Raw genomic sequence first — 24,641 nt, forward strand, 5'->3', positions numbered from 1 at the left:
AGAAGGGGGAAAACGATTTGAGAAGAATGACTCATTAATTGTTTACTGGTATATTTGATCAATGAACCAAAAAAATAGATGTGACACCATTTACAGTTATTTATTTAACATTTGGAAAAAGGAAAAGGTAAACATTTGATGTGCTCATTCTCTGCACTTTTTAACAGAAGGTTTTCTTCTGTCTCTGTAAACCTGCGTTACTTTTATTCTGATCGGATATGGTCACATTTTAATAATGGAATAGGAGCTAAATATTCTCTATAAATAAAATATAACTATATATACAAAACTGTATCTTATAAATCTTACAATTACAATATACATAGAAAAAAAAGGAATAGAGTAATCATGATTTAAACTATATTAGCAATATGTAAACGTACAAAAGAAGAGGTGATCTGTTTTATGCCATTATCGCATCTTACCTGTCGTTTTTTACACCTTTGACGCTCTCAGTGGCTTTTAAATATTGATCAGGCTTTCGTTCTTGAAGCAGTTAAGTTAAGGTTGTAGGTTTTTTCCTAACATGTAACATGTGTAACAATTATTGTATTAGTTAAAAATACAATATATTGTAACATACTAAGGAAGATTAACACCATAACCAGAAAACAAGTTTAAAAAAAAAAAGAAAAGGAAAAAAAAGTGCCTGGCTAAGGTTTTTTGTTCTAAAACCAATTATAAACAAATAATAATGCAAGTTCTAAATCCCTGAAAATCAATTCCATATATATACAGCATGCCGAACACAACAATCTAGGATATTTTCAGGGGCTTTTAACACTGTGCATGATACTCTGCTCGAGTCATCTAATTATCAGCTGACGAAGCTCTTGTTTCCTGGCACACTGCAACATCCTTCCCTTGATATCCTCTAGAGACACTCTCTTGACATCATGAATTTTCATCTTGTGTCCGACGTAGGCTGTGCCGTTTGAAGGAATCCCTGTTGTTACAAACACAAGAGGGAACAGGAGCTTAAGCAGTGACTGCAATGTTAGAAAGAAATATCTCCACAAAAAGAGCTGCACTGTGCAATATGAGTGCTCACATTGATTGACCACGTTCACACAATCAATGTTTGGCATTGTGCAACTCTCAAATAGTCCTATCTCCTGTATATAAAGCATCTCATGGATCCAGCTCTATACAGATTTACCTGCATATACAGAAAATGTCGAACAACGCCACTGAATTATAGTTTATAATGCAAGAATAGACCCAGATACTGCTATCATAAGTCAAAAAATATTCTATATTTTAATAGTAAAAATATTACTGCACAACAGGTAATAATCATGTAGCTTTACAGAAGAAGTGATTGAGTTTCTTAAAAAAAGAAAAAAGTATATTTATAAAACCGATAACCAAAGTCAACTCCTTTCTCTAATTTGAGATATCTTTCACTATGGCATTACTGAATGTATTAATTATTAGATAATACATATTGAATTAATAAAAAAATAATATTAATATTATATTTTTTATTATATTATAATTATATTTTATATATATTGTTTATATGTTTACATGAAATGTTGTTCTTTTTGAAGTTTCTATCAAAGAATACCGTGGTATTAAGCAGCACAGTTTTTTAACTTTGAAATAATTGTAACATTTCTTATTATTATCGTAGTTATTTCATAAAATGATTTCATTTCATAATGAAGCATCATGTGGCATTTAAGAATAAATTACATTTTAAAATATATTTTAAAAAAAAGTTGTTTTAATTGTAATATTTAACATTATTAGTTTTTACTGTATTTTTGATTAAATAAATGCAGCCTTGGTGAGCACAACAGACTTCTCTCAAAAACATCAAACAAATATTTTCGACCCCAAACTTTTGATATATATACACACTACTTTAGACTACTGCTAAAATTAATAGGATATTGGCTGTTTATTAGTACTTATAAAGCACATATTAATGCCTTATTCTGCATGACCATATATTCTACATTCCTTAATCCTACCAATACCTAAACTTAACAAATACCTTACTAACTATTAATATGCAGTGACTTAGGACTTTGAGGCAAAAGTCATAGTTAATCGTGAATATGTGTTCCCAAAACTAAACTGTGACCAAAATTTGTTTTAAATAATCTTTGCATATACCTTTTCCATACAACAGTCTCCAAAATATCACTATAAAAGCACAATAAAGTAGCTCATAACGACAAAATCTTCATTTTTTCGGGTGAGCTATTCTTTTTGCACCAATTATGAAAGTACTTCTGAACACGAAAGAATATTGCCTTCATTCACTGATTGCTGAGTCAATGGTCAAGTATACCACTAATAGGTGTACCTATTCTCGATGCGAGGTTTGATGATGGGCTTGTAGAGCTCAGGGATCTTTCTCTCCAGCATTGGCCTCAGATTCTCTCGCAGTTTGTTGTAGTTTTTCTTCATCTCCTGCTGGTACTCCTTCTGATCAGGAGTGATGAGTTGCTTGTTCTTCTCAACAGCCTCTCCACACCTGCAGATATGCAATCACAACAGCATTAGCAACACAACACGCGCAGCAGAGCACCAGACGATGAATAATTGGTGCAATTATCTGCATTTGGACAGAAATAAACAAATGAGTTTGATAAGGAGACTCAACAATTAAGTTTTATTCCCCAAAAACTTGCTCAACAACAGTCACAAAGGGAACGCTGAGGAAAATGAAAATGTGCTCTAGATCTACTTTTAAAATTGATTTTAAATGGCTCTATACCTTTCAAAATATATCTTAAACGGTCTAGTTATAGAATTAAAAGCCTATAACGTCTTGGCATAAATAACAATAACTTGGCTAGAGAAGGTTTGTGCTAGCTTGGATGGATTATGGAGAAAAATAAACATATTTTAAATTACAGTAAATATTTGTCTGCACGCTGGCAGCAATCAAGCCCCAGAATCCAACATTAACCATTCCGTCTGTAAAAAGCAATATGTAATATTTCCATACAAACTGTATACATCTTGGGAAAGAATCACTGTATTCAAAATCTTAATTCGTTTCGAGTCTTGGTTTAAACATTATGATGATTATGCAAAACAAATGCAGCTGGGTGACATTAAGACAGGGTTTCTCCGCTTGCAGAAAAGCCCCTCGGGTGTCTTTCGTCCACGTATTTCAGCGAACTTTCAAATAAAGAACTTTAAACAAACCAATCACTTTAAAATAAAGACACGTCCATATTTGCTTTGATCCTACGATAGAAAACTTGCTTCATTCGATCATACTTGACTGAAAAGTTTATGTGCATATCTCTTTTCCACTGGAAAAGGCAACTCACCGCAGTATGAACTCTTTGAAACACAAACGCAGTTTGTTGTGATGACGGAAGAGCTTGGGGTCTGCTGGGATTTCATTCAAGAAGACCTGGGCCACCTCCAATGGACCCTGCAGAGACACACAAGAGTGAGAAAAGGAAAGAAAAGCCCCCCCCCCCTCACTCCCACAGCGCTAACGGAGAAAATGAATGCTTCATCCATTGGAGGCCACAAGGTAAAGTCAACACATAAGGGAAAGATCATGAATAAGTCTTTGTGTGAGTGATGTCACCGTGGAGCCAGGAGCAGAGGCATTGCCGCGCTCTTTGTATGTTGTTTCTCCAAAGGGCATTTATCACGTAACCGCAGCCATATGCACAGGATTTAGATATGTTTTAAACTTGATTGGTGTTGTAAACTGTCACTTTGGAGCTTCAGACATCACTATAAATACAGAGACGCCGGGAGCATCATTATGAATGCTTGCAACCCTAAAATTTACATTACTCTTCTATACTGTACTCACATTACCTAATATATTCAAAAACCACATCAGCAGTAGAAGAGGCATGGAAGGAGTCTGGGTGACTGGGAAAGTGACTGAGCCAGTGTTTATGTCAAGGGATCCAAGTTTGGTTGGTTGGTTGGTTAGCATGGGTTCATTAGCCTCTGCTGGTACATGCAGTAACTACATCATCTGAATGCAAAAAAGCATCTTTCCCCATTGATGGTTATTTAAAATCAGCAAAATAATTTTTCAAAATATTTTATGTATTTATTAATAATACATACACACATATATATATATATATATATATAGCCCATGTACACACTGCAAATGCATTTGTGACCACCGCATTCTAAAATGTAATTATCTCCTGAAAAATGCAGGTAGTGACAACCGCACTTACAAAAATTCTACACAGTCAGAGAGGGAGTTATTATTGGGAGATACGGGGGTCCGTGGCTCTACCATTGGAGAAATCATAATGGCTAACTTTGATCACGTGTGCCTTGATAACCAATCATATGACAGCCTTGACGTCATTGAATTTCGTTCTGTTTCAACATTGAGACTGTGTGACAGAAATCACAGGGAAAGCGGTACAAGCCTTGACTCATTCCTGTTGCCAGATCAGTGCTAGAAGAACAGTGAACAAGAACAAGCCCACAATAAACCAAAACAAATCCAAATGCTTTAAAACGGACCAAAATATCGCAGCCCGCACTGGCTCACTTTAATAACTCCGTAAACTCGATTATTTTATGAGCCAAGCTTAAACAACAAGCCCCATAACACCTATAATAAGTGGACATGGCAATACATCGACTGTGCTTTAGTTAAAATTGATGAATATAACGAGTCTTTCGTTGCTGTAATATTCTTTGATCAGAATAGAGGATACCAGACACACGAGATGCCAGCTTGTTGCTATGGTTACCAAGGTGTCAATCATCACCATTTCGGGAGCGAGTCGTGTTCCATACACACATGGAATGATAATTTAGGGGACTCCTGACACTCCTGAAACTTTACAGTGTGTACTTGGGGTCAGTATGAATTTTTTTAATGAGTTTGAAAGAAGTTTATTTATTTGATCAAAAATACAGTAATATTATGAAATATTACAATTTAAAATAATATTTATTATTTGAATATATTTTTATATGTAATTTATTCCTCTGAAGTTTTCAGCAGCCATTACTCCAGACTTCAGTGTCACATGATCCTTCAAAAATCATTTGGTGCTCAAGAAATGAAATGTGAATATGAAATATTTCTTCTTATTTTCAATGTTGAAAACATTTTTAATATTTTGTGGAAACCATGATTATTTGATGAATAGAAAGTTTAAAAGAATAGCAATTATTAAATACATTTTTTGTAATATTAAAAATGACTTTATACTGTTACTTTTTCTTGCTTGCTATTTTATTATTTTGTAAAATAAAAAATATATATAAATGTATTACTTATTTTGTCAAATTAAAAAAACAAATAACATGACAATGTGTATCGTTATATTAGGTATACTAATATATAATTGATAGATGTTTTACCAGAGCATTGGTTTTAGAGGTTTTTTACACAGCTCAGAATATTTAAAGGGTACAAAATGTACATTAAAGTTTCAGACCTGATTGACAGTGGCTGTGACGGATCCCTGCAGAACCATCTGAAGCATCACAGCATCTGGCTTCTCTCGGTGCGTGGCTTCAGCCAGCTCTCGCGTCTTCTTTTGCATGTCCTCAATGGCCACCTCGATGGGCGTGAGGTCAAACTGAAAACATAAAAAAAAAATTGATTGAGCAATTGGTCTATCAAATGCTTTTATCAAACTACTACTGCAGATGAAGCAGACCAGGGTTGTTGTGATTACCTCCTCCTTCTGAATGACGTTGATCCGTGTCTTGATGTAGGGGAAGGCATGCATGGTGGTTAGGATGGTTTTCCTCTTGTATTGCTCATTGAGTTCCCCCCGCGGCCGCCCACTCTTTGTGAACGGCGTAGTGTACATGAAGCGGCGAAGGTTGAAGTTCTTCTCAAAGTTGGTGAGGCGGTCTTTCATTTCATAGTCATCAAAGAAAGGCTCCACAAAGGTAATCTGTACGTATACCTGATGTGATGTATGAAAATCAGCACACTATGTTAGGAAATCTCAATGGCACTTCAAGGAAACATAAATCCTTGAGGGTAACATTAGTTGAATGAGGCAATTGAGATTTGACTGTAGAGGCAGACGACGGCCTTTCAAGCTAATGAGGGTCATGCTGAAGAGAACTTTTGATTGTAATCGTGTTTACACTGGCACAAAATTTGATGAGACTTACCTTGTTGGGATTCAGCTTGTTTCTGTCTACTGGTGTGGAATCTTTAATCATTTCCAAAACTCCATCTCCAAAACACTCACTGTAGAAGTTCTGGAAAATTAGAAGACAAAGAGTTCACTACTAAGTTGCTCCTGATCAAACGAAATGTGTAAGTTACGTTACGTATAATATCAGAGCAAATTTCAGACCATTACAGAACTGCCTAAAAGTATCAAAACCTGTAATTGAAACCTTAAGAAAAACTTCAAACTTCAAATTCATCTTCATCACAAATGCAGTTCAGAACTTCAGAGGGTTCCAGAGAAATTTCACCTCAAGCCGGTGGGATATCTCCGGTAAATGGGTGATTCCTGGCTCTTTGTAGATAAATTCTTGCTCATCCAGGTCTCCAAATTTAGAGCCATAAAATCCTACGCGGAAGTAGGTTCCAAACATCCTCTTGTGACCCTGAAAAGTAAAAATAAACATTTCGATAAAAGACAGTAGTTGATGCATGATTTTAAATTTAAATGTATATAAAGTCACCATTTTATGTATGTTTTTGTCTTTACACTGATTTTTTTTTTTTTTTTTAGATGAAAATAAATAAAAAGATAATTGGAGTAAAGTTTGCAAGAAAATATTAATTCAGTTTTCTTTCTTCAAAATTAAAAGTACACATTCTATATAACGTCTCAAAAGTGCTCATAAAACTAAATGTATAATAACTATTAAATAACAGCTAAATGCTGTTTTAAATCGTTTTGCCTCAAGTATAGCATGTCACAACATATCAACTTCCTCCCATCGGCCCACATGCACATTAGATAGTTTTTTTCCTGCCTGGCAGACTCGTGTAGGAGGACATGTCATTTGTATGCTTTACCTTTTGAATGATGCTCTCAAAAGCCCTTTGGAGCTTGTCATGTGTGGAAGCGAGCTTCCGGAAATCTCTGTGGGCCTCCAGTATAGGCACGATTACCTTGTACACCTCATTAACTGCCTCGTACAACCCGCCCTGTAAGATGATAAGCAGTAATGAACAGTTTTTTTCATTCTTAAAAATATATAATATTTCAGTTAATGTTTAATCATGTTTAATATAAAATATGTCAAAATTAAATATAAAGAAATATATCAATATAAAGAAATATATAAATATATACACACACACACACACACACACACAATTAAGCTAAATCTATTTATATAGTTTATGTATTTTTTATCTTTCAATTATTATTATTATTATTATTATTATTATTATAAATATATACAATAAAATAAATACTACTACTAATAATAGCAAAAATAAATATATATTTTTATTATTAAATAGTATTTAAATATAATCAAAAAATGTATGTTATATAACACTGTACACAGTATAATGAATACAAGTAGCATCATAGTACAGAAAAGATTCAGAGTATCATAAAAGAGAATGGGCTGCTAATTTGGATTATGTCGTTGGCGCCTTGCTCCACGGATAACTCACATTGCTGAATAGCTCGGCAGCCTGTTCCAGAAGCCCAACTAGGCCATTTTCTGTGAAGTAGCGTCCCGAGCAAACCCCATCCTCGTCTGGAGACAATATGTCGTCTGAGACTGCAGACTCCTCCAGCACATTAGGAGAGATGTTCTGGTGGGGAGAGACAATTATTTACCACAGTCGGACATGGATCTCATTTAAACCGAGCCGTGTGTGAGGGTTCGAAGAGCAGCCGAGACATAATTCACGCCTACTGTTGTTTTTCGGAAAGGGAGCCGATTCAAGCGTTTCCTACTCACGATAATAACTCACTTGAAAGGTGACGCTGCCCACAGGCAAGTATTTGTGATCCTCCAGCATGCTGAGATATTCAGCTACCAGGGCTGCGGCATGGATCAGACACATGGCTGACTCTGTAAAACACTTCCTGCCGTTGTGCTTCTCTGCCATGTTTTGGAGCCAGGTTAGACGCAGGTCTGGAGAGGTCTGGTAACCCTTTGCGATCCTGGAGCCAAAGCAAACAGTAGGTTTATTTAAAAAGTAGGTTAATGCTCTGAGGAAATAAATACAATTTTGTTCATAATATCAAAGAAAAGTGTGGACTGGCATATTCGCTCAAGTTATTACACATGTGAGGCACACTGCAGGGCTCAAATGTGCCACTCGGTTACCATAGTAAGTCTAAAAACAGTAGACAAACAGTAGAAACCACAGCAAAATGGGAAGCAGGGAAAAAAAACCACAGGACTGGAATCCCTAAGCCACATGCAGACTTGGTTTTAGCTGCAGAAGAAAATGTGTACCTATACATGAGGTCCATGAGCATCTCCGGATCTTTCTGGAACTCCTTCATCTTGACTGTATCTGAGAGGATACTGTTTAGGTTCCTCAAGAGTTCATCCACCTGTGGAGACAAAACCAATAAAGTAATTCATTACAACAGATGATCAATGAAAATGATTAGTATACTTATTGATTGGGCTGAAGGTCTAAAGGTCTAAACTTTAGGCCAAAGTTTTACCTGTGAGGGCAGCTGTGTAGATTGCATTTCCATGTCCTCTTCCGCATATGCTAGGATAGTTCTGAAGGAGCGACGCAGGTACTCTTCATGGATGTCTGAAGACTTGCCAACCAATGAGGCCAAAGACATTGTCACCTGCATTTTGACTCTGGAGAAATTCTGCAAGGGCAAAAAACAAGGGGTCAAGGTTTGGCTAACTAGCCTAACACAGCTAGCCCCTGCTGGTCAATGCTGTACTACAAAGTCTAGCAGTAAAATAAATAATAATAATTTTGTTCGTTAACAGCCAATGTAGAGCAGATTAATATCAGATAGACTAATTGACTAACTACTCTGGAAAACTCAATCCAGGCTCAAAAAATGATGTGGTCCCATGAGCTACGAGGGCAGCATGCAGTTAAAGAGTTATAAGCCATGAACCAAACCAACAAGCCGCTAGGTGAGTCACATTACAAACTTTGATATGAAGAAAAAAGCATTTGAAAATCTGCCAAAAATTACAAGACTGTGTACATAACAGCTTTAATGAGGGAATGAACTACAATCACATTAAGCATTGCTAATGACAATACAATTAAAAACGATGGAGATATATTAATTGATAAAAGATCAATATATAAACAATATATTTTATGTTTATTGCAAAATATGCATATATATATACAGAAATATTGAAGTAGTTTGAGAGCATAGGGAGACTGACTTGATTACGTAATATGCAGTGCTTCATGGGAGTGGGCGGACGCAAAAGTGTTCATTTGGCGTGATTTGAGTGTTTCGTTTGTCTGATCGGTGGAGATTTATTTGCAGTCATTAGTAGAATCATCAGAAATGTAGTTTTTACCAGAAATTCAGCAGTTAAAAACGGTTATTTAAAAACACGTTAAACTGGGACTGTAGATGAAAAAAAGCTATTGTGTTAACTCTGGCACAAAATTGTACATGGTCCTTTCAAAAAAACAAAATAATAATAATGTGTGCTGATGGCTTCAACAAAAGCATATGCCCACGGCAATGACTGTGCAATGACTGTTGATCTCTATTGAGATGGATGAGAATGCCAACTCCACTTTCTCCGTGGCAAAACATTGATTTCTTACAGGATTATTTTACCCCCAAAAAATTTAATTCTTTAAAATTCATGTATATTCAATAATGCCAGGTTCTCAACTTAAATTATGGTATTTTCTTCATGCAAAACTATCATATTACTTTAGAAAATGTGGAATACACAGTGTATGGACCACTTTTAAAATATGTTGGTTTTTTTTGCCTTTTTGTAGCTCGACAGCACCCTTCCTTTTTGACTTTCATTACATGCAAAAAAGCAGCATGAACATTCGGTCTAACATCACCTTTTGTTTTCCACAGAAGTCATACAGGTTTGGACAGACATGAGGGTAAGCATTTTTGGGTGAACTATCCCTTTAATTTCAAGTCTTGTTCCAAAGTATGAATGTCCAAAGCATCATGACAGCAGAGGTCTGATTACTGCCTGAGGTTTCCTATTTAGAAAACAGCCCTTCCCCCAGAAGTTCCTGTCAACCAGAGCTGTGTCATTTATCTGGGTTGGCCCTGCTGAGGTTATTGAAGGTTACATTGTCAGATACAGGTGTTAGGCTGTGAAAGGAAACGCCACACTGCCAGGCGCGGTCGGCCATTGCTGTCATAGTTTCAGATCATTGATTCCATGGGAGGCTTGAGCCAGGAGCTGAAAATGCTCCATCCATCTTGCTTAGCATCAGGAAACTGCAAAATGATCTCCCATTAACCCCTGTATAATTGCCAATGGATCATTTCAATGGCACCATTATGTTAAATTGAGCGTATGCGTGAGGCATCTCTGTACGTCGCCAATATCGCATCAGGTCAGTTTTGCCGTGAAAAACGACTCAACATCGACACTGCTGAGAAGATTAATTCTGAATTTGTGCTTGGACCTGACTTCACTGTTTTCACCATTTAATCTAATGTGAGAAAAGGCCTTAGGAAACATAAAAACAAAGCAGAGAGGGGGGAAAAGACGGCCTGTCGCTGAAAGGAATCAGCATGACTTATTCAAGGTTACACTAACGACAGGAACGACTGCTGGAGCCTTTTACAAACCAAACAAGCAAACAAACAGACAGACAGGGAGAGAAATCCATCCTTTCCCCATTAAAGATGAATGAGATGGCAAACAACACGGCCATCTGGTAGGGGAGGGCTGAGGGGGTGAGAAATTGAGTAAACAGAGGAAATACTCCAGCCATCAGCCTGGTGCATACAGAGAGATGGCCGACCAGCAGCGACAGGCTCGTGTTATCAGACGACAGACAGACATAGAGAAGAAAAACATCACAGCGAGCATTGTCAATGTTAGCATTTTAACGGAGAAAAGACAAGGTGAAAGTGGTTTTTGTGTATTTGGCAATAGATCCTACTGAAAAGTCCAGCATAAACCAGCATGAATGTTGGGCCAGAGTGGTTTGTGTTGGTTAGAGCTGTTATAGTGTTGGTCTGGCTGGTGGACCACCATAGTCATGCTGTTCTCAAGCTAAACTGAGCTGGTGTAGCTGATCTACCGGCACTCCCACTTTCCATGCTGGGGACCAGCAACCAGCATCACATGCTGGTCCCGGTATGCAAAACATACCTATGAAGGTGACCAGCAATGCTGGATTTTTCAGCAGGGGAGGTATTGAGTGGTCTGTTATGAGGTGTCTTACACTAGCAGAGCTGTAGCTGTATCTCATGATCAGGTACAGCGTAGCACAAGCCTGACTCCTGTTGCCGTCCACACAGCTGCTGCAGTAATGAAGAACCTTCTGACACAGGTCTGCACACTGCTCGGCCTCCTCCTCAAACAACAGGTCGCCAAACTGAAAAATATTAGTGTCAGTGATATATTCAATATAACATACATTACATGATTACAGGAAGGAGACAGGGTTTGGTTGGTACAATTTACATTCTTTGGTGAATACCTCTGGTGAGAGAAACATTTTAGGTGCAACTGAAAGCTTAGGTTCTTGGATAATAGACATTCAATAATAATCACATTTTGTTAATTCATGACTAAATTTATGCAATTGTGCCAGCCAACTGTAACACAGGAGGGGATTAACAAACAGCATTTATTTATTTTTATTTTTTTACAATTAATATGATTCTGATATGGTTTACACTACCGTTAAAGAGTTTGTCTCTTATGCTCACCAATTAAGGCTTCACTTATTTGATCAAAAAAACTGTAAAAACAAGGTAACACTTTATTTCACAGTGTCCTTGTTACACAGGTTACCTGTAGTTACTATAGTAATAAATACAAATTATGCATAATTACATGCAACTAACCCTGAACCAAACCTAGTTCATGTAGTTAATTAATATTACTCAGTACTTAAATGTATAATTACACTGTAACAAGAACACCTTAAAATAAAGTGTAACCAAAAACAGTATTATTGTAAAATAAAAAAAATCTATTTTAATATAACTTAAAATGTTATTTATAAAATTCTAACTGACCCTAAACTTTAGAACAATAGTATATGATTCATTTAAAATAATCTTTTATAATAGTTGTTACACTTTAATCACTTAAACAGTCAGTACGAAGATGTTTTTAGTTTTTGCTTAATCTTAATTTGTTTTGTCTTTTTATTTTTATTATTATTATATGCCCGGGCAGAATATGTTAGATCTAACTGACGAAAATAACCGTCAATTTTACCGTTCCGGTCAAATATTGCGCTGCGAACATCAATAACAGCTTTAAGTTGTCAGTGCTGACAAATGACCATGGTATAAGTGGGATAATCAACGGCTAGCTGTGCATTAAACGATTTTAATGCATTTCGAGGAGGCAACCACCATGTCGCGCATTAAAATCATTTAATGCACAGCTAGGCATGAATTATCCCTTACATGTCATCCACAAGACTGGGTTTCCCCAATATAATATTTTAAGAATCAGCTATTGAAAAATATGGACTGGATCGGACCTATAAGGATTGGTTGACTGCTAAACTGAATATTGAGGAAAGTGCATGACTCCCCTCAACATCTATAGTGCTTACGGACTTTAAATATACTTGTTAAATGTGAGTATGTACGTATATGTCGAGGTAAATGTTCATTAACACACTCTTTTCAAAAATGATGTCAGCCAAGTGGCATAATTTATAAACAATATAAAAAAATAACAGGTGTCCTGGTTTGACCTCGTATTTTAAATCTCTCTCTTAAATCTCTTTTTTTTTTTTCTGACAGCATCCAATTATGAAATTAATCCTGTAGACAACCAACCCCAATCTAGCCTACAGCTATATGATTAAGAATGAGTTACACTAAAACAACCCACAAGAAAATGCTCTTATATAGTTGTGAATAAAAACAAATTCAATTTCATCACATTTGAAACAATTGCACATGACAGTACCTTTACGATGAGAGCCCGTAGGGTGCTGAAACAGTGCGACAGGAAGGTGGTGCTCTGGTTACAGGTGAGAGAGTGCAGCAGAACTTTCAGCACTCCACCAACCACATTATCCTTGCAATCTGCCAGAGGAACTGCCTGAAAGTAGAATATCAAGCAAAAACATTTATTTATGCTAAAATGTCCAAATATGTTTTGGGTCCACTGTAAGAGTTCTCCGTTACCTGTACGATCATCTCCAGCAGGTCAAGGACTATGAGGTTGGTCTCAGTTGCCAGGTTACCACAGATGATGGCCTCCTGATCCAGCTCTGCTTTGGATCTGAGGAAACAACAATAACAAGATAGTAATCAAAAAAAAAAGAAGCTAATTTTTTGCAGTAGATTAGGGCCATGGAGAACTAGAACCAACAATGAATGAGAAGCGCTGCAGGTTAAACAGATGTGAACCATGAAATGAAGGTACTATTTTACGCTCACTTGTCCTGCCTGTCGTTTGTCTGGCGCCACTGTGTAAGGTCTTTCCTCCAGCGTAGGTTCTCTCTCTGACCCAGCGTCCGGTCGTTACCTTGCACAACACACAGCCAACACACAAAGACGGGACATATTTAGAAAATATCTAAACAAAGGAAGTCTGCGGACTGTAAACATGTCAAATTAGACAGCATTTTACATGAAATGGAAAATTATTTTAGTGCATTGTGGAAAACAAATAATATATTATTCATTGGGCCAACATTAACTGTCCCCCCTGCAGTTAATATTTCTGTCATTATTTATTCATCTGCATGTGGTTTCAAAAACCCAAATGACTTTCTTTATGCTGTAGAGAACAAAAGGTGTAACATAATGAAAGTGAATGGAGACTGGAGTCAGACTTACAGTAACTACAGTAACTAATACATACAAACTTTCCTCACAAAAAGTTAGTGTGTGGTTTCAAAAACAGAGCATGTAAAGTTATATGAAATACATTTTTGTATGCATTTAAATTTGGATATAAAAGTACTTTTCTATTTAGATGTATTTGTTTATATTTTTAATTGCGATAATTAAATTGGTGAATATAAATTGTGATAATTAAAAAATAATTAAATTGTGATATATAAAGTCGCAATTGCGAGTTACAAAGTCATAACTCGCAATTCTAAGAAAAAAAAAACTAATTTCAGTGAAAAAATTAAATTAAAAAAAGAATGTAACTATAATTTAATTATAACATATTATTAGCACCAAATTAATACCACCACATAATGTTAGCACCAACAAAAAAATATTCACAGCTGTCCTCCCTTCTCCATTTCATTACATCAGTTAGCCACGTTACCCGGAATGGTGCGTATACTATTCCCACGAAAGTGGGATATATATATATATATATATATATATATATATATATATATATATATATATATATATATATATATATATATATATATATATATATATATATATATATATATATATATATATATATATTTGTACAGTGCATGACAGTCCCATTGAAAAAAATAACAAAAAAATAACATTTTGTGTTCTATGGAAGAAAGTCACCTAGGGGCAAAATTAATAACAGAATTTCCATTTTTTGGGTGAACTATCCCGTTTAAAGGCTAAGATAGAAAGTAAACCATGAGATGCAGCTCACCTCCCACCCTTTTCATCATTTCTCCTCTAGCTCCATACCCTCCCAGCAGAACCTCCTCCAGACGCGCTTTAGCCTGCTGAGACTTCTGCAGGGCCTGCGTGCTCACCTTATCCGAACTCTGCTTCCCCTACACACAAATAATGCATCACGTGAAAATGTTCTAATGACATCAGAAAGGCCATCCAGAAGATGTCTTGCTCTTCAAATCAAAGTGCATCCTGTCATGGTTCTTGATGCTGCAGTGCCTGAGTGTTTTACCCTGTACTCAAAGCAGGAGATGCAGATTGCGAGGAGTTCCAGCAGACGGCTCAGCTGGGAGAGAGGCATGTCCACGGTCCAGCGCTGGATCAGATTATGGTCTGCATTCTTAATAATCCACAGGAAACACATCAGCAGATTGCGGCTGGTCTCTGCTGTCAACATGTTGCTGGATTTTCCCGTCTAGACAAAGAGAGATTGTAAAAAAATATTCAAATGAGAATGACTGTTTCTTTGGAATATCTCGGATAAATAGACAAATATCCATAGATCTCTGGAATACTTGATTCTTATCAATCATTGTAAAATATTTTGTATGCGAAACTGTCACTATTGTAAACTATTGTTGTAAACTAAAACTATTACAATTATTTTCCTTAATTGAACTTACGCTGAAATAAAATAAAATAAAAATATTAGATTGAAAAACTTAAACCTAACAAACTTTTAAATTTCTTTTTTTTTTTTTAAGTTGCCTTGGCAAAGAAATTAAATAAGTTGAAATTGAAGATCTAAAATGATTAAAACTAATCAAAAAATAATTAACTAATTGGAAAATATAAATATAAAAAATAAAAACAATAAAAATGACAAAGGCACAAAAAAAGTAAACTAAAATTTAAGTGAAATCTGAATATATATATATATTAATAACATAATTGACATTATAAATAAATGTAAATAAATAATTGTATTATATGAGAAGAAAATACACTCACCGGCCACTTTATTAGGTACACCTGTCCAACTGCTCGTTAACACTTAATTTCTAAGCAGCCAATCACATGGCGGCAACTACGTGCATTTAGGCATGTAGACATGGTCAAGACAATCTCCTGCAGTTCAAACCGAGCATCAGTATGGGGAAGAAAGGTGATTTGAGTGACTTTGAACGTGGCATGATTGTTGGTGCCAGAAGGGCTGGTCTGAGTATTTCAGAAACTGCTAATCTACTGGGATTTTCACGCACAACCATCTCTAGGGTTTACAGAGAATGGTCCGAAAAAGAAAAAACATCCAGTGAGCGGCAGTTCTGTGGGCGGAAATGCCTCGTTGATGCCAGAGGTCAGAGGAGAATGGCCAGACTGGTTCGAGCTGATAGAAGGGCAACAGTGACTGAAATAACCACTCGTTACAACCGAGGTATGCAGCAAAGCATTTGTGAAGCCACAACACGCACAACCTTGAGGCGGATGGGCTACAACAGCAGAAGACTCCACCGGGTACCACTCATCTCCACTACAAATAGGAAAAAGAGGCTACAATTTGCAAGAGCTCACCAAAATTGAACAGTTAAAGACTGGAAAAATGTTGCCTGGTCTGATGAGTCTCGATTTCTGTTGAGACATTCAGATGTTAGAGTCAGAATTTGGCGTAAACAGAATGAGAACATGGAACCATCATGCCTTGTTACCACTGTGCAGGCTGGTGGTGGTGGTGTAATGGTGTGGGGGATGTTTTCCTGGCACACTTTAGGCCCCTTAGTGCCAATTGGGCATCGTTTAAATGCCACGGCCTACCTGAGCATTGTTTCTGACCATGTCCATCCCTTTATGGCCACCATGTACCCATCCTCTGATGGCTACTTCCACCATGTCACAAAGCTCTAATCATTTCAAATTGGTTTCTTGAACATGACAATGAGTTCACTGTACTAAAATGGCCTCCACAGTCACCAGATCTCAACCCAATAGAGCATCTTTGGGATGTGGTGGAACGGGAGATTCGCATCATGGATGTGCAGCCGACAAATCTGCGGCAACTGTGTGATGCCATCATGTCAATATGGACCAAACTCCCTGAGGAATGCTTCCAGCACCTTGTTGAATCTATGCCACGAAGAATTGAGGCAGTTCTGAAGGCAAAAGGGGGTCCAACCCGTTACTAGCATGGGGTACCTAATAAAGTGGCCGGTGAGTGTATGTAGAGTGATCAGTTTTTATAGTATTTTTACAGTTGTATAGTATATTAATAATACTAAAAAACTGATCACTCTACATATTTTCTTCTCATATAATACAATTATTTATTTCCATTTATTTATAATGTCAATTACGTTATTAATACATTTTATATCAATATGCTATGCTATGCTATGCTATAATATAATATAATATAATATAATATGATATAATATAATATAATATACATTCTATTTAAAAACCTTGTTCATACCACAGAGGTCATAGATGCCAGTGCATTTTTCGCTAATGTGTTGAAAGGATTTCCAGCGATTGCCATGGCAACAGACTGATTGATGGGGGTGACGCTGTCAGTGTCATCCTCAGGTCCACCAGACTTGCCTTTACCGCCACGAGAGTCAGACACTGTGAAGAAAACACATACATTCACATATATAAACCGCAGGTCTGAAAAGCATAATCCATTTTAAACTACCATCAGAGAGCCATAATCGAGCACTTTGGCTCAGTGCCTAAAAGCAACTATTAAGTCTAACTGAGATTAACAACTAGACTTGTGTAAGGCAGTACCTGTGAAATCAAGATAATTGATGGAGTCAATGATGATGCCCACTAGAGGGAGGTAGAGAGCAGCAATCTTGGACTTGACCTCTGACCTCGAGCAGCGCTGGTCCAGATCGTGAGCGCACAATAAGCTGTATGTGGCATTAATGGCCTTTTGTGTAACCCTCCCCCTACACATGCACATAAAACAGAATTATTAGTTTGTCAAATGCACTCTTGAAAAAAATTCACTAAACAGTTGTTGACACTTTTGTGCCACACATTAAATGTGACCGACCCCTCTGACTCAATGTCCAGTGCAGTACTGAGTTCGGTCAGCAGCAGTCCGGTCAAATAATGCCGTTGCTTAAAGTCCTGCGACAGATCGAACATGGCTGCGATCTTGTTGTCCAGAAAACTGCACGAGCTGGAGGTCTGGCGACAGAGACAGATGATACTCATTGTTTCCAAACACTGTGAGTATTAGATCAGTCATAACAGCAGAATGAGGTTGTTTCTTTACTGACCTGTGAGGAGACAGAAGGTGACGGGGAGGCGGGGGCGGAGGCAGGGCTGCTGAAGAACAGGCTGAGGTTTAGATAGTGCTCATGACTGCACAGGATCCTCAAAAACTCCAACCTCATACTGATCAACGTCGACATGTTCACACTCTTTGCTGCCATCTGTGAAAAAGAGTGACAGTTACATATTAATGCTGCAAATATTCATTAGTGGAGCTCAAGATAAAATGAAAAACTAAAATGTAACTATAAAACTTTAGTTAATAAAATATTTAATCTATCTACCTATCCATCCATCCATCCATCCATCCATCTATCCATCTATCTATCTATCCATCTTTCATTCCATCTGTCATTCATCTATCTATCTATCTATCTATCTATCTATCTATCTATCTATCTATCTATCTATCTATCTATCTATCTATCTATCTATCTATCTATCTATCTATCTATCTATCTATCTATCTATCTATCTATCTATCTATCTAAACATCCATCCATCTATCTACCTATACATCTTTCATTCCATCTGTCATTTCATCTATCTATCTATCTATCTATCTATCTATCTATCTATCTATCTATCTATCTATCTATCTATCTATCTATCTATCTATCTATCTATCTATCTATCTATCTATCTATCTATCTATCTATCTATCTATCTATACATCTATCTATACATCTATCTATACATCCATCCATCCATTTATCTACCTATACATCTTTCATTCCATCTGTCATTTCATCTATCTATCTATCTATCTATCTATCTATCTATCTATCTATCTATCTATCTATCTATCTATCTATCTATCTATCTATCTAAACATCCATCCATCTATCCATCTGTACTTCAAAAGTCATGCCTTAATTTCTTGTGATGTTCACTGAATCGAGAAGTTGTGAATGATTTCTTGCTGTTAAGATAACGATTAGAAAATGAGATGAGCTGCACTACCTGGTTGCAGTAATTTTTCACAAGCTGAAACACAAAGCCTCGGTCCATTAGAGACATCAGGTCATACAGGAAGAAAGCCAGGCTGACGTTAACCTTCTCTGCCTGCTCCAACTCCTGAAGACAAATAAACACACACATCTCTTCTCATTATCACTGACAAATAACATTCCTCCCAAAAATCTGACCTCTTGTTATTCTCGTGCGCTCCATGTTTACTGAGATACTAAACAGTTCTTGAGTCCGATTTTGATCAGTTCAGAATGGATTCAATCACCTTTTGCTGTTTTACTAAAATGTTCCCAATCTCAGCAGTAACAACGTTGACTATAGTGGTAATGTCATCTTTGAAACGGTCCGAAAATCGATTCCTACGAGGGACTGCCTTCTTATCCAGCTGAGACACGTGCTGACTCATGCTCTTCACCTGGAGTGAGTAAATTTGGACAATGAGAACCAGAAAAAAAGAAAAAAAACTCTCAAACAACATCTACAGAACATCTTGCATTTGGAATTTCAAAGACAGCCAAAGTTCGGCTTGCTCAGCAACGTATACATATTTAATCATCTTACCAGAAGTTCAAAAAAGAACCAGGCGTATTTGTAGACGTTCTCTCTGCAGACTCCAGTGCTGACCACCATCTGAAGAGCCAGCTCCTCATGGAACAACTACAAAGACAGATGGATCTGCTTATTTAGAAACATCCTCTGCTGAAATGACAGACAGCTTCGGTAATAAAGTGGCAAGTCAAAGAGTCACCTTTTTGTTTGTGGGACGTGTGCTTGGTGTGGAGTTCTGTGAAGTATTGGCATTTGTAGCTGCTGACATGCGACTGCCTGGAAGATTTAAACCCTGGTGGAAACCAAAATGAAGAATGAAAAAGAAAAAAAATACAAAGTGTGTGTATTAGGGGTGACCCCGAATAGTCGAAGATTCGATGCTTCGATAGGAGGAGCCTGATTCGACTACCAATCTCACGGTCGAATCTTCGCAGATGTGTTGTTAAACGAGGATTATGTCATTTTGGCTATATGAGTGTGCTCAATGTCTGATTTCACATAGAACTACTGGTTTTCTGTCAATACGTTAATATACAGCCTATTATGATAATGGTGTCAATAAAAATGTGCAAAGAAAGAAGCTTTTAATAAATATTTTTTAACGTGCGTGCAGCGTGAATAAATCCAAACACCCCGTGACAGATTTAGTTTCACTTTCGATCCGTGACCGACAGAGGAGCGTCTTGTCGGCAGGGATTTAAATCTTTGAAAATGTCTGGGACAAGAAAATCTAAATGCACACCATCAGAAAGGATATTCTCCAAGGCTGGATTTTCATTTTCATCAGGAAAACCATGATCGCACTTCTGCCGGCCAACGTTAACAGGTTTTCCTCGGATGTTCTAAAATGCCTAACGTGAAAAAAGCTTTTAAAACGCCTAAATGGCACTTTTACGTGCTTAATGTATGTATACAGTAGGCTACACACCTTAAGAAACCATTCTATGTGCAGATAAGCAGATGAACCCAGAATATGAACGCAACGCGTTTCTCCTGAAAGTCACGTAAAGCTTTTTCTTTAACGGTTTTCAATGGGAGGAAAATGCTTAGCCTAGGCTATAATAAAACGCGTTGCGTTCATATTCTGGGCTCATCTGCTTTTCTGTAGGCTATATAGTATGCTTTATTAATAAGGTGTGTACAGAATTTGATCTTTTAATATAACAGTTTTAGGACAAAGCCGTTAAGCGTTTTTCACGTTAAGCGTTTTTGAAGGTATTTTATCCGCGCACACAATTTTAAAAGACTCAAACGGACACAGGCCGAGTGAAAGACTGGATTTTGTTTTTTCGATCAGGTATGGGTACAAGTGATTTCAAAACATTTCAGCCGGTTCTAATTTGATTTTTGGATACTGTGAACACGTTTAGCTAAAAAGACTGCCCAGTTTAGCGTTTATTGTTGTTTCTGCAGTTAAAAAGACAAAGTTGACAATCCTGGCCATACTTTCGTTATTTTAATAATTTCTTTATTTTTATTTTATTAATTGATCACTCAGGGTGATCTAATTTAACTATTTGTGACTTGTGTTATGAATATTTGTTCCCCTGCACTTTAGGCATTTTGCACACATTTGTTCTGCTTCTTGTGACTTGATTCTGACTTATTTCGTTTTGTATTTTTATTTATTATAAATGTATCTTGTGTTCTTAATTGTTGATTATTTTTCAGTGCATCGATGTTGCGCTGTAGGCCTACTTAGAGCATGCTCATACAGGCAATTCAGCCGATTTAATTTGCATGTGAAATGCAAATCCTATCTGCAGTGTGGCCTTTCTGCAGTTAAATATGTTATTTCTTAGTTTTATTGATCCAAAATGTTTTTATACATTTTCTTCTATATCTTTGTGTGATGTTCTGTACATCGCGGCTTTAAAATGTTACAGCCCCGCCCCCCAACACCACACACATGATTCGACTATTAGTCGACTATAGGCAGGACTTGACGAATCTGATTCGACTATGAAAATCCTTAGTCGGGGACACCCCTAGTGTGTATGTGCCTGTGGAAGAGCTGGGTACCATTCCAAATAAAACTGGGAATACGTACCTTTTAAAAATTTAAATTTAAGGAATTGTGTCATTGTTGTTGACTAAAGTTGAAATGATTAAAAATCATTGAAAATAAAAAGCTGAAATAAAATAAAGTACTGATATTAGATGAAAACCTGAAAATTAAAATGTTTTGCCTTGGCAGCAATTAGAAATAAAGTGTAAGTTGAAGTGCAAAAATGAATAAAACTAATGAAATGAAAATAAGATAAATAGATATTTTAAAAAGACTAATAAAATGACAAAAACACTTAAACTAAAATATTAACAAAAAAGGCTCATTTAAATTAATAATAAATAATAGTATATAAATAATACTAAAATAAATATATATAAAAAAAAATGAAATACAGTTCATTGAACTGTGATTCCATGTATTCCTCTTCCTACATCCTGTGGCCTGTGACTCGTGAACTTTGACCAACACTTGGGTTAATGAGTAAATTTAGATTGGCATGTTGAGGTTGCCTTTGTGTATATGTACCTTTCCCAGAATGTTATTGACCTCTGCGTCCTCTGGGCTCTGTGGTGCTGGTATATCAGGGTTGCTGCTGGAACGAATGCGTGACTGAAGCAGCATGAAGCCGACCGTGTTGGCTGAGGTGCGAGTCAGAGTGCTGTATCGGCTCTCTGGGTGAGCCATCAGACCTCCTGTGCCTGGTGAACATAAGCCTCGGATCAGTGACAGACAACAACGGAGTCAATCCCAAACCGGATTGTTTTAGAATGGCGAAGAATGACATCATTGGGGGTCTAGATGATATCACAGCCCTACTGTACCTGTGGTGTGGATTTCATATTGTGTGTCTGGCAAGCGGAAGACAAAGTACAGATATGTTGCAAGGAGACAGTTCCTGCCCTGATGGTCCTTCGCCAGCTCCTGACTGTTGTGAAGGCTGTTGACAACTGACACCACTGACTCAAATGCAATCTGGGCCAGATTTGCTGCACAAAACAAGATTAAAACCCTGTAAAGTCAGCTGACAAAACCGAACATGCTTACTTGCCTTTGCAGGATGCAAAAATCAGAACGTTAAATTAGTAAAATGTCCGAAAACTCTGAAGAGGATGTACTTGTATGCTGAAAAAATGACTTTGTTTTTCCAGTAAGTGTAATTCAAAAGCTAAAAGCTCTTCCTGTCTGAAACGCACCAGTCTGTCCAGCAATGACCATGGGCTGCATGATGAGTCGGAAGAGCTTGTCGAGGACCTGATGGAGAAAAAGCACCAGCGGCTCCAGGCTAGAGGAGGACAGCGAGATGATGCTGAGCTTCAGCTCGTGCTCAAACATGTTTTCAGAAATCTTCTCATCTCCCACTCGGATGGGGAAGGTGGACTTGCCCTCCAGAGCGTGACACAGAGTAAAGAAACGGTCCAGATGACTGTCCTGGGATTAAATAAAAAAAGTTTCAGTAACAGCCAAAACCTTCTTAAATATAAACATAACATTGCATAATATTATTAAAAAAAATTGAAATGTCACCTATAGAAGCTGGTATTTTGATCATAGTATGTTTCATATAATATAATATAATATAATATAATATAATATAATATAATATAATATAATATAATATAATATAATATAATATATGTCATTTTTATAATTATTTTAATATTCCTTTTTAGCTATAATTTATTTTTATTTCAGTTTTACTAATTTTAGTACTTTAGTAATTTTAGCAGTTATTTCAGTTAGTTGCCAAGGCATTTCTAATTTTTGTTTTTCAGTTATTATCTACATTTAATTATATTTCAGATTTATTTCAATTGATGAAAATTATTTTTAAAATAAGGTTAGTTAACAATAACAACACTGAAATAAATCTGAAATATAATGAAATAGCAGTTGTTATTATTAAATAAAACTAAAATTGTTTAAAAAATAATTTTCATTAACTGAAATAAATCTGAAATATAAATAAATACCATTTTTTTAGTTAATAATAACAACACTGTTTTAATAAATATATATTTCTTGAATTGTAATTCAGTTCATTCTTCTTGTCATTCCATTTCCTGTTGGGTAGGTCAATATAATTCAAATTCCATTGAATTTTGCAGAACACTAGTATATTTTAATGCTTGAAATTCAGCTGAAAAGGTTTTTTGGTGGCCAACCAGCATGATCTTTCACGTGACATTGATTACCATGCATGGAGGTCTTGCTAGTTAACCTAATTAAGAAGCCTGATGGGAACATCAGCACACTAGCATTGAAAGCATAACATAGATTGGTCTTTCCAGCTAGGAAGTGAGTTCTGAGAGCGTTACGCACCTGAGTTTGGACGGAGGACACAGCTTGTAGCTCAAGGTTGAAAAGTCCCTTATGATTCTCAAGCCACTTAACTGGAGGTACCTGAGCTGGCAGTTTCTGAAGGCATAAAACCCCACAAATTTACAGAATTTACACTATATTCAAACAAATGAACACACAAAGGCACAGAAGAGTCATAGATTCTGTGCTTAAATATGACATTGATTATAAAATTAAATAAATGACTGGTATCCAAAAAAAGGCAGACGTGAAATGGTTGCCTGTACCTCTGGGGGATGCAAGGAATAGTTCATGGGAAGTTTGTCCAGAACGATTGGCAGACACTGCTGTCCAGTCTGCAGCCTGTCATTGTTCAGCATGGGTAACCACTGCAGGGAAGGAACTGAGGTCATGACACTTACATTTATGTCTCTGCTAGTTTGTGTAGACATCACTGAAACTCTCTCTAGTGTTTGTGTATATATACTGTGTATATACACATATATATATATATATATATGATTTTTTTTGGTTTATTGTATGTTCACCAAGGCTGCATTTATTTGATCAAATTTTACAGTAAAAATTGTTATTTTGCTAAATATTATTACACTTTACAATAAATGTTTTCTATTTTAATAGATTTTTAAATGTAATTTATTCCTGTGACGGTACTAAAGCTGAATTTTCAGCAGCCATTAGTCCAGTCTAGTGTAACATGATCATTCAGAATTCTAATTCTAATATGCTGATTTCGTGCTCATAAAAAACATTTCTTATTTTCATCAATGTTTAAAACAGTTGTGCTGATTAATATTTTTGTGTAAAGTCTTTGATGAATAGAAAGTTACAAAAAAACAGCATTTATTTGAAGAAGAAATCTTTTGTAACATTATAAAAGT

At 36.4% G+C, this 24,641-nt stretch overlaps 1 protein-coding gene across 3 annotated transcripts in view; it reads right to left on the bottom strand.

Moving 5' to 3' along the window:
• Positions 1–406: 406 nt before the first annotated feature.
• Positions 407–24,641, bottom strand: part of dock8 (dedicator of cytokinesis 8) — a 56,275-nt gene continuing 32,040 nt past the window's right edge. For 2 of the 3 annotated variants that reach the window (XM_056237560.1, XM_056237563.1), the window contains 31 exons: positions 24,027–24,128; positions 23,761–23,856; positions 22,635–22,869; positions 22,263–22,427; positions 21,967–22,142; positions 19,630–19,722; positions 19,443–19,538; positions 19,147–19,296; positions 18,873–18,986; positions 17,915–18,070; positions 17,686–17,822; positions 17,415–17,578; positions 17,098–17,249; positions 14,923–15,105; positions 14,665–14,791; positions 13,497–13,584; positions 13,242–13,338; positions 13,021–13,155; positions 11,306–11,458; positions 8,598–8,756; positions 8,380–8,480; positions 7,889–8,081; positions 7,583–7,726; positions 6,971–7,102; positions 6,418–6,552; positions 6,106–6,195; positions 5,655–5,891; positions 5,412–5,555; positions 3,297–3,403; positions 2,318–2,488; positions 407–946 (listed from right to left, as the gene is read on the bottom strand). In XM_056237560.1, the coding sequence (XP_056093535.1) occupies positions 895–946; positions 2,318–2,488; positions 3,297–3,403; positions 5,412–5,555; positions 5,655–5,891; positions 6,106–6,195; positions 6,418–6,552; positions 6,971–7,102; positions 7,583–7,726; positions 7,889–8,081; positions 8,380–8,480; positions 8,598–8,756; positions 11,306–11,458; positions 13,021–13,155; positions 13,242–13,338; positions 13,497–13,584; positions 14,665–14,791; positions 14,923–15,105; positions 17,098–17,249; positions 17,415–17,578; positions 17,686–17,822; positions 17,915–18,070; positions 18,873–18,986; positions 19,147–19,296; positions 19,443–19,538; positions 19,630–19,722; positions 21,967–22,142; positions 22,263–22,427; positions 22,635–22,869; positions 23,761–23,856; positions 24,027–24,128 (4,284 nt within the window). In that variant the 3' untranslated portion in view covers positions 407–894. The remainder of the gene's footprint in view (positions 947–2,317; positions 2,489–3,296; positions 3,404–5,411; positions 5,556–5,654; positions 5,892–6,105; positions 6,196–6,417; positions 6,553–6,970; positions 7,103–7,582; positions 7,727–7,888; positions 8,082–8,379; positions 8,481–8,597; positions 8,757–11,305; positions 11,459–13,020; positions 13,156–13,241; positions 13,339–13,496; positions 13,585–14,664; positions 14,792–14,922; positions 15,106–17,097; positions 17,250–17,414; positions 17,579–17,685; positions 17,823–17,914; positions 18,071–18,872; positions 18,987–19,146; positions 19,297–19,442; positions 19,539–19,629; positions 19,723–21,966; positions 22,143–22,262; positions 22,428–22,634; positions 22,870–23,760; positions 23,857–24,026; positions 24,129–24,641) is intronic. The other variant, XM_056237561.1, reaches the window with a different exon arrangement.

This window comes from Rhinichthys klamathensis, unplaced genomic scaffold (assembly GCF_029890125.1).
Source record: "Rhinichthys klamathensis goyatoka isolate OS25496 unplaced genomic scaffold, OSU_Roscu_1.1 h1tg000487l_1, whole genome shotgun sequence".
NCBI lineage: Eukaryota > Metazoa > Chordata > Actinopteri > Cypriniformes > Leuciscidae > Rhinichthys > Rhinichthys klamathensis.